The sequence below is a fragment of the Podarcis cretensis genome (assembly GCF_951804945.1).
Source record: "Podarcis cretensis genome assembly, chromosome: 5".
In the NCBI taxonomy this organism is placed as follows: Eukaryota; Metazoa; Chordata; class Lepidosauria; order Squamata; family Lacertidae; genus Podarcis; species Podarcis cretensis.
In genome coordinates, this window is record NC_137174.1 from 91692387 (window position 1) to 91701430 (window position 9044).

Consider the following 9044-nt stretch of genomic DNA (forward strand, 5'->3'; position numbering starts at 1 on the left):
AAGCATGCGCCCTGTCACTGAGCCACTAAAGGTAAAGGGACCCCTGACCATTAGGTCCAGTTGTGGCCGACTCTGGGGTTGCGGCACTCATCTCGCTTTATTGGCTGAGGGAGCCGGCGTACAGCTTCCGGGTCATGTGGTCAGCATGATTAAGCCGCTTCTAGCGAACCAGAGCAGCACACAGAAACGCCGTTTACCTTCCTGCCAGAGTGGTACCTATTTATCTACTTGCACTTTGACGTGCTTTCAAACTGCTAGGTGGGCAGGAGCAGGGACCAAGCAACGGGAGCTCACCCCATTGCGGGGATTCAAACCGCTGACCTTCTGATCAGCAAGCCCTAGGCTCTGTGGTTTAACCCACAGCGCCACCCGCGTCCCTCACTGAGCCACTACCTTTCTCCAATTCTGTATACAGTGGTACCTTGGTTCTTGAACTTAATCCGTTCCGGGAGTCCCTGAAACCGTTCAAAAACCAAGGCGCGGCTTCCAAATGGCTGTAGGAGCTTCCTGCACTCAAGTGGAAGCCATGCCGGATGTTTGGCTTCTGAAAAATGTTTGCAAACACTTACCGTACTTCTGGGTTTGTAGCATTTGGGAGCCGATTTGTTAGGCAACTAAGCCATTCGAGAACCAAGGTACCACTGTACTGGAAACCATTTATATGGCTGACAACCACTGTTTTCAATAATTTAACACACTACTCCAGTGAATTTCAACATTTTTTTATTTGAACTTAATTTCAAATGAGTCATAGTTGGAAAAAACAATTCCTCAATATCCTGTTTCTGCTGACAATTTATACATGTTTACTCTCCGGTCATCTGTGACATTTTTTATACCAGCCACACACTTTAGTTAAAATGCTTAAGACAGTACATTTCAGCTCTCCTTCCCACCCAGTAGGTCAGAAATAGGTCCAAGTCGGCAGAATCTAAAACAATTTCTCCTTGCGATACTGGAACACTGGCTTGTTATACTTAGGAAATATAGTTTTGATTGGAGATTGATGTGAGGATCAACTATTGTAACTACGCAAGTCTCTCTAAAATCAGGACTGCTTGGAAACTCCTTGTGAAATGAATGTGTCCTTTGGCTGAAGAAATATTTTAAGTTTTGCATTTCCTTTTCGTGCCAGCTGTTTTTCTTTGCAGCTTTGCTGTTTTGGCTTTTTGTGCAGCAGCCTTTATACTTGCAGGTGGTAGCTTGAAAGTTATTTCTTTGTCATCGCTATCTTCTGGCTCAGATTTCCGCCGTTCAAGAAATGATGGGGTACACACGGGGGTAGGATCCTGGATATGAGAGATAAGGATGTTGCTAAATTCTGTTGGACCATCACCATGTTAAAGGTGAAGGGCATTATCTCAGCACTGCATGAGCAGACCTCTGCTCATGAAACAGAACTTAGCTTCCCTCTCCTCGCGGCTACCAATTTGCTCCCCAGGGTCCCATCCTACCAGGAGATTGCATAAGGGGAAAGGGTTGATAATGGGATGCAATAAGACAAAACTGAGGCCTGCAGGTTTGTCACATTTACGTCAACACTGACTTGTGGACGCAAAGGGAAGGCACAAAATGAACAAAAGGTGTCAGGCTCTCTAGAGGGGTTGTATGAAGGCCAACCTTCCACTCTGAGGAGGTCCAATAATTTTGTTCCTATTTGGCCACCCACACACCTCAAAATATCTCCCAGAGATAGGACCATGACAGGAATTCAATTGACTAAAAAAACCAAACCCTTTCTTACTAGTACAGTGGACGCTCGGGTTGCGAATGTGATCCATGCGGGTTGTGATTCGGCACTTCTGTGCATAGCGCGATTTAGCGCTTCTGCGCATGAACGGCCGCCGAAACCCGGAAGTAACCAGTGCCAGTACTTCTGGGTTTTGGCGGGTCCGTAAAAACGGAACCTGAAGAGTCTGTAACCTGAGGTATGACTGTACTCTTTGGGAAGATCAACATTTTAACTTACCTCACTGCTCAAAGACACATTCATGCTCTGGTCTGGTTTTGAAAGCTTCTTTTTCTTAATCCGAGGCATTTCAGCGGCCTATGGAAAAGAAGCTCAGCATCAACATGATCCCTGTGCAACCTGCATTTACAGCCAAAATGTCCTTTGTGGACCCCACTGCATTTAGTATGGTTAAAATACCATCTATTTATACAACACACACAAACACACAAAATGCTATCCTGCCATCAAAACAAGATTAAAATATTGTCCTAGAATTGTGCCTTTTTCTTAATAAGCAATAAAGGGCTACAAAACCCAATTTCAACTCCAGCTTAGTTGAAATCTGTTATGATAGTTTAGGGCCACTTCACACATTGCTTATTTTCAGGTGTAAATAGGCAAACTAGTACCTTGTGGGCTTAACAAAACACATACCAGTTGCAGTTTACTTGTGACACATCAGAAACCTGATAGGAAAAACTCATCTATTCTACAAAAGCTTTCCTGTTTGCTCACCTGGAAGTAATGGTTACTCACCATCAGAGACTAGATAAGTGGCTGTTTACAAGTCTGACCTTAGTTCTTTTACTGGTAGACCAAAATGTGTTAAAGAGTGAAGGCTTGAAATATGTTTGCAGACACATGTATCACATAGGTAGGTGACTATCTTCAGGAAGCTGTAGATCTGTGCTTGATGCACACTGGGCGACAAGCCAGGGTTTGCCTCTGTGTCCTTTGTGAAAAGGCCCAGAGACTCCATTCTTTTACTGAGTAAAACATTCACAGATCTTTCGCTTGCTCAATGACAATATTACCATTCGTAATCCATGTTCAAGGCACATACTTTGCAATTAGCACGTTTGTATGTCAACCTCCATCCCTTTGGGGGAGCGGGCAGGGCATTCACTTACAAAGCCAGGAAAATCATAATCGATTCCCTTCTTAGCCAGCCTTTTCCGCAACTGCCGTTCCTTCTTCAGCAACCGCTGCACCATCTTTGCTTTCTCTTGGGTTGTTCGCCTCCGGTTGTAGCGTTTCACTGCTGGATAGGACGGCTTGCTGAATATTTTCTCACTACCTTTGAACAGGTTTTCACGCACCCTTTCAGGAGGCATAAACTGGCCTGCATCACAAACACGTTACACCAAAAATCAATATGGAAGCCTTGAAAATTGAAGCAGTATTTACCAAAGCATGGAAATATTAATGTTAAGTTGCGTGCTCCCCCATTATATGCTATGGATCACTACAAAAGCACTACTCTCAACTCCCATATCTAAACCGTCCTTTACACCGGGCAGGAATAAAATATTGCTGTGTTTTAGGATTCTCAGTACACAAGGAGAAGCACTACTCATGTTCATCCACCTGCCTTGACCTCTATTTCTGGCACAGAGTTGTCCACATCTGGTGGATACCCAATGGCTTTCCACCTTCTCTTATGTATGCACGTGGGCTGGCTTCTTCAAAGACTGTCACCTAGCTCTCAGAACAATTCTATCATCTGCTGAAATTGAATTATAATTAAGTGGAAAGCATTGTTTGGCTGCTTCATTAATAGTACTGGGAAGGCTGCCTCACATAAATTCACCCTGAAGCTATGTCTGAATCTTTAATAAGAGAATTATGAACAAGGTTTTCTGGTGTTCAACTCTCCCATCGGTCCATAGAATCATATAGAATCATAGAATCACAGAGTTGGAAGAGACCACAAGGGCCATCGAGTCCAACCCCCTGCCAAGCAGGAAACACCATCAGAGCACTCCTGACATATGGTTGTCAAGCCTCTGCTTAAAGACCTCCAAAGAAGGAGACTCCACCACACTCCTTGGCAGCAAATTCCACTGTCAAACAGCTCTTACTGTCAGGTCCAGCTCAGTTAATCTTGCTTGAGAGAACAGGACTCACTAATGCTTTTCTGTTTTCAAGCCAAGAGTCACCATGAACAATAGCAATTCCAATGTACTACAGAGAGTTATGCGGTTGGGTGCCACTTCAAAAACACACCACACAACTATGGCAAGCGCTGGGAAGGGAGGAAATTCCTACTAAGCAGTACACAATGCCTTTTTAATGCCATTGCAAATGTGGTTTAACAGGCAGTTTCCTGAGAAAGGTGACTGCAGCTTGCACTTTATCTTAATAGAGGGTATTCCAGGAGGTCACAGGGCCTTGTGTGTCAATTGCTCTCTTTGGGAGAAAGGGTATCTGCAAGTACAGTGGTGCCTCGCAAGACGAAATTAATTCGTTCCGCAAGTTTTTTCTTCTTGCGAGTTTTTCATCTTGCGAAGCACGGTTTCCCATAGGAATGCACTGAAAATCAATCAATGCGTTCCTATGGAAACCGCCTTCAGACCAGGTCCGGAGACAGTCTGTCCCCCGACCTCTTCTGAAGGCTGGGGGGGGGGGGGGACAAGGGCTTTTCTTCCCACCGCCAACCTTCAGAAGGCTGTTCTGAAGGCTGGCGGTGGGAAGAAAAACCCTTCTCCCCACCTCCCTCCCCGCAAGCTCCGGGGACAGGAGGGCTTCGCTGCCGCCCGCCAGCATTTTAAGATTGCCCCGGGACAGCGGAGAAGTCTCCGCTGTCCCGGGGGCTTTTAAAATGCTGGCGGGTGGCAGCGAAGCCCTCCTGTCCCTGGAGCTCCAGGACGTCTTCTGAAGGCCGGCGGTGGGCGAAAGTCTTTGCTCCCGACGGCCAGCATTTTAAAAGAGGTCCCCGGAGATTTCCCTTGCGAAGCAAGCCCATAGGGAAATTCGTCTTGCGGAACGACTCAAAAACGGAAAACTCTTTCGTCTTGCGAGTTTTTCGTTTTGCGAGGCGTTCGTCTTGCGAGGCACCACTGTACCAAGGGGGGGAAGACAGATGGGGTGGGGGAAGAGATACAAGCACTTGGGGAGAAAAGACAAAGTAACAGGCAGGTTTGAGGGACAGTTTTCAGAGAAATGATACTCTGTAAACCAGACTGTGGCAAGGTTTGGAAACTGATGTTACTGCTTCAGAACTGCCACATTCAATTTTCCTTTTGGGCAAGAAACTCATTCATACTCACATTTCAACAGTCGTTCACCGAAAAGGTAGTTGTTCATGGTATCTGCAACGATCTTAGCAACTTCGTCATATTCAAATTCCACAAATGCATAACCTTTGCTGCCCCCAGTCTGTTAAAGATAAGGAGATAAACCTTGAAATACATTTACATGCTAAAATGAATCTGTACTGAACACTATTTTTTCTTGGTTGAAGGATCTTGGAGAAAAAGGATTTCTGAGCCCAATGAACTACTTTTACTGCAAACATATTTCTTAAAGTAAGACAAATATACAGACACACCCATTGGTTTAATTTAATGACCACAGGGAGGCTACATGTTAAATTATATACTCTGTGAACCACCCTGAGACCTCCGGGTATAGGGTGGTATATAAATTCAACAAACAAACAAACAAACATTGATGTTGTTTTGAAGGCCAATGTGAATGACACATACAACTGCCCGTTGTAAGGAGTGATAGGGCCTGATTGGAGGGGAAAGAACTTCACTGAAGCGTTTTAAGAAGTGTTACCCTTAAGAATATATGGAAAAGTAACAACACACCAGAGGGCCTTTTCTGTGGCAGCCCTTCCACCAGAAATCCTTCACTGCATGGAGGGTAGTTCAAACTTTTCTATTTAAGTTTTTGTTTAAGGGTGCTGTGAGCTGGGTGTTGATGTTTTATGGTGTTTATAGTGTTCTACCTTATTAGGGAGAAAGAAAAACAAGATATAATTCCCCTCCCAATGTTACCTTTTTACTCCTTGAAAGTCGAAGTCTTGTAACTGTCCCAAACTGATCAAAATATTCTTTAAGTTGTGGTTCAGAAAGACCCTTTGGGATATGACCCAAGTAAATGACACCAGGTGTCAGCTTCTGATTCTGTAATATAGAGAAGGAATTAATCAACATTTCAAAATACACCCACGTGCGCATTGGTTCATTACCTCTGGTGATCTCCCTGTGCAGAGCAGTTGCAGAGACATGGTGGTGGGGAGACAAAAACATTCCCCGGGGCACAGCCTGAAACCACAAAATGCAGCAGCCTTGCTGAAGTTAAGCAGGTGGGAGCAGTGCCCAAATAGGAGACCATCTGAGCCGGCTGCTCTGAACTAGAAAAACATGATATAGAAGTAATAAATGAATAAAACATCAAATCTGCATGATGACAGTTGCAGATGCACAGTGGGTATAACCTGAAATGCTCTGGGATGGTAAATGCTGCTGCCTCCTCACAGCATCCTGAACACTGGCACTGTTAAGCATGGATATTTTTTCAAAAGCCTTTCAACTTCAGTTACTATTGCCTGCTCTCAAGGAAACGCACACACAACCATTAGGAGTTCACACTCAGATAATACATAAAATAGCATGACGCAAACTTAGCTGCTACTCCACAAATTATTAATTTTTACCATATGGCATTGCAATGGTGTAGGAACTGGCTTGCCAGGGAGAGTCAAAATGGCTTCAAGATTGTTCTCCTGTACTATTTTGGACTTATGTATGAGTGCTGACATTGTGCATTTATGAACATTTATTCTATATTTAAGACCTTAGGATTCTTATAATAGAGCCAATGGAACTCCTTGCACCAGGACGACGGCAGCCCCAATGTGCTGCTTAGCATACCCTCCAACCAGTGCAGCATCTTAATGTAGTGATTTCCCCCTCTGCATCCCTTTCATAACTCTATTTTTATAAATCATTTGTCCATCCATAGTTCAAAATTTTACTACAAGTTTTCTGTCAATCCTACCAATGTATGTAACTCTTTACAATAGCTTTTCAACTAAATCATAAACCTTCCCCATTCTTTATTAAAGAGGTCCTCTTCCTGGTTTCTAATTCTGCCTGTAAGCCTTGCCATCTCAACGTTGTTCACCAGTTTTGTCTGCCACTCTTCTTTGGTCTGAGTTGTAGGCCCTTAGGATCATCTGCAAAACACAGTCAGTGGCAGCCAAAGCAGCATGGTTCCATGAGTGCTGGATTTCTGCATAAGCTAAGCCAAAATCCCTTATTTTGCCTGCTGATCCCTTATTTTCGAGGCTGCTGCTCCCTTATTTTCAAATCTGTAAGTTGACAGCTATGCCTCCCCAACTCCGCTTCTTCTCCTCCTCTTTTCGCTCTCACCTGGGCAGCCGCCTTGCGTACGCGGTGCACTTTGGCCTGGAACTCCTTCTGCCTCTCCGGGTCCAGGGAAAGGAGAGGGGGAGCCGCCAGGGTGCCCGTTGGTTTCGTAGCCTCCATAGAAGAAGAAGCCGCCGCCGCCGCCGCCGCCGCCGCCGCCATCGCGCACACTGTGTGCGGAAGAGAACGCCACTTTCCCACCCCCACCCCGCACGTGGGCAAACCAGGAAGCGGATGCAGCCTTACGTCATTTCCGCTTGGCGAAGGAGTTCCTTTCTTCCTTTCTTGAAAGTGACGTTAAGATAGGTAATTTGAAGAAGGAACGAGGGACGGAATGGCAGCGGCCCCTGCTGGATGGAGAGTGGAACTGCTGCCCCCTTTATTTTAACCAGGAGTCTGCCGCTTTGACTTTTTTTAGGCGCTTTTTTTAGGTGCTTTCCATTTACTTTTTTTAGTGTAAGCCGCCTTGAGGCAGTTATTTAGAAGGCCGTTAATAAAGCCAGTGATAAATAATAATAAAAACAGTACCAGCTGTGGATTTGTGATTGAATTGGGAAGGTGGGCACATCCACTGCATTAAATATTCACATTGGTTTTTAATTGCTTCCTTTATTCCTTCTTGTAAAAATAAATACGGAAACATTCCTCTTCTTCCAAGCCTTTGGCTAACTAAGCAATCTATGGCCTTTTAAACTGGGTGGTGTGTCTGTTGGTGGCAGTGTGATTGTGTTGTCTGATATTATTTTGTGTTTTTATAACTAAACAGCTCTGTAGTCCTTGGATGAAGGGCGGTATGGATATTCAATCAATAGATAACAATAAAATACAATCTATAATACATGGTAGAATTTCCAGCATGTCATGAAGCACATTTGCAATTGCTGCAAAGGGCAGAAAAATCATCAAGTGGCCCGAAAAAGACCCTCCGACTTGCATAGGCTTGCACTGCAAAGTCTGTAAACCTAGGTAGTTACCTGGGAGCAAAGTCGATGGCAGAAAGTGAGGAGGAATTAAAGAACCTTTTAATGAGGGTGAAAGAGGAGAGCGCAACATATGGTCTGAAGCTCAACATCAAAAAAAACTGGTCCTATCACCTCCTGGCAAACAGAAGGGGAAGAAATGGAGGCAGTGAGAGATTTTACTTTCTTGGGCTCCATGATCACTGCAGATGGTGACAGCAGCCACGAAATTAAGAGACGCCTGCTTCTTGGGAGAAAAGCAATGACAAACCTAGAGAGCATCTTAAAAAGCAGAGACATCACCTTGCCGAGAAAGGTCCGTATAGTTAAAGCTATGGTTTTCCCAGTAGTGATGTATGGAAGTGAGAGCTGGACCATAAAGAAGGCTGACCGCCGAAGAATTGATGCTTTTGAATTATGGTGCTGGAGGAGACTCTTGAGAGTCCCATGGACTGCAAGAAGATCAAACCTATCCATTCTGAAGGAAATCAGCCCTGAGTGCTCACTGGAAGGACAGATCCTGAAGCTGAGACTCCAATACTTTGGCCACCTCTTGAGAAGAGAAGACTCCCTGGAAAAGACCGTGATGTTGGGAAAGATTGAGGGCACAAGGAGAAGGGGGCGACAGAGGACGAGATGGTTGGACAGTGTTCTCGAAGCTGCCAGCATGAGTCTGACCAAACTGCGGGGGGCAGTGGAAGACAGGAGTGCCTGGCGTGCTCTGGTCCATGGGGTCACGAAGAGTCGGACACGACTAAACAAAAGTCCCATTGAACATATTGGGACTTGCTGCCGGCTAAAGCCACCTGGCTGCTGCCAATCAAAGAAGCCGGCTGCTGCCAATCACGTGACCAGCTCCAACCATCTTCCCAAGCTCCGCCTTCCGCCCCGCCCCTCTTTGAAAATCTGCAACCGAGCGTGGTTTCTTTCCCCGCAGCCACACTTCCGAGACAGACTCCCCTCGCGACCTTA

At 45.3% G+C, this 9044-nt stretch overlaps 1 protein-coding gene and 1 long non-coding RNA gene across 2 annotated transcripts; one reads left to right on the forward strand and one right to left on the reverse strand.

Annotated features, from left to right (window-relative positions):
• Positions 1-706: 706 nt before the first annotated feature.
• NIFK (nucleolar protein interacting with the FHA domain of MKI67) lies at positions 707-7290 on the reverse strand. Its single transcript, XM_079975005.1, has 6 exons — positions 7117-7290; positions 5737-5865; positions 5002-5110; positions 2863-3074; positions 1970-2047; positions 707-1289 (listed from the first exon to the last, which is right to left on the reverse strand). Exons 1-6 carry the CDS (start codon positions 7273-7275, stop codon positions 1107-1109), a joined length of 870 nt encoding a protein of 289 aa, XP_079831131.1. The 5' UTR covers positions 7276-7290; the 3' UTR covers positions 707-1106.
• LOC307215622 lies at positions 3081-4995 on the forward strand. Its single transcript, XR_013838593.1, has 3 exons — positions 3081-3613; positions 3820-4173; positions 4802-4995. It is a non-coding gene; the product is annotated as an uncharacterized lncRNA (long non-coding RNA).
• Positions 7291-9044: the final 1754 nt, after the last annotated feature.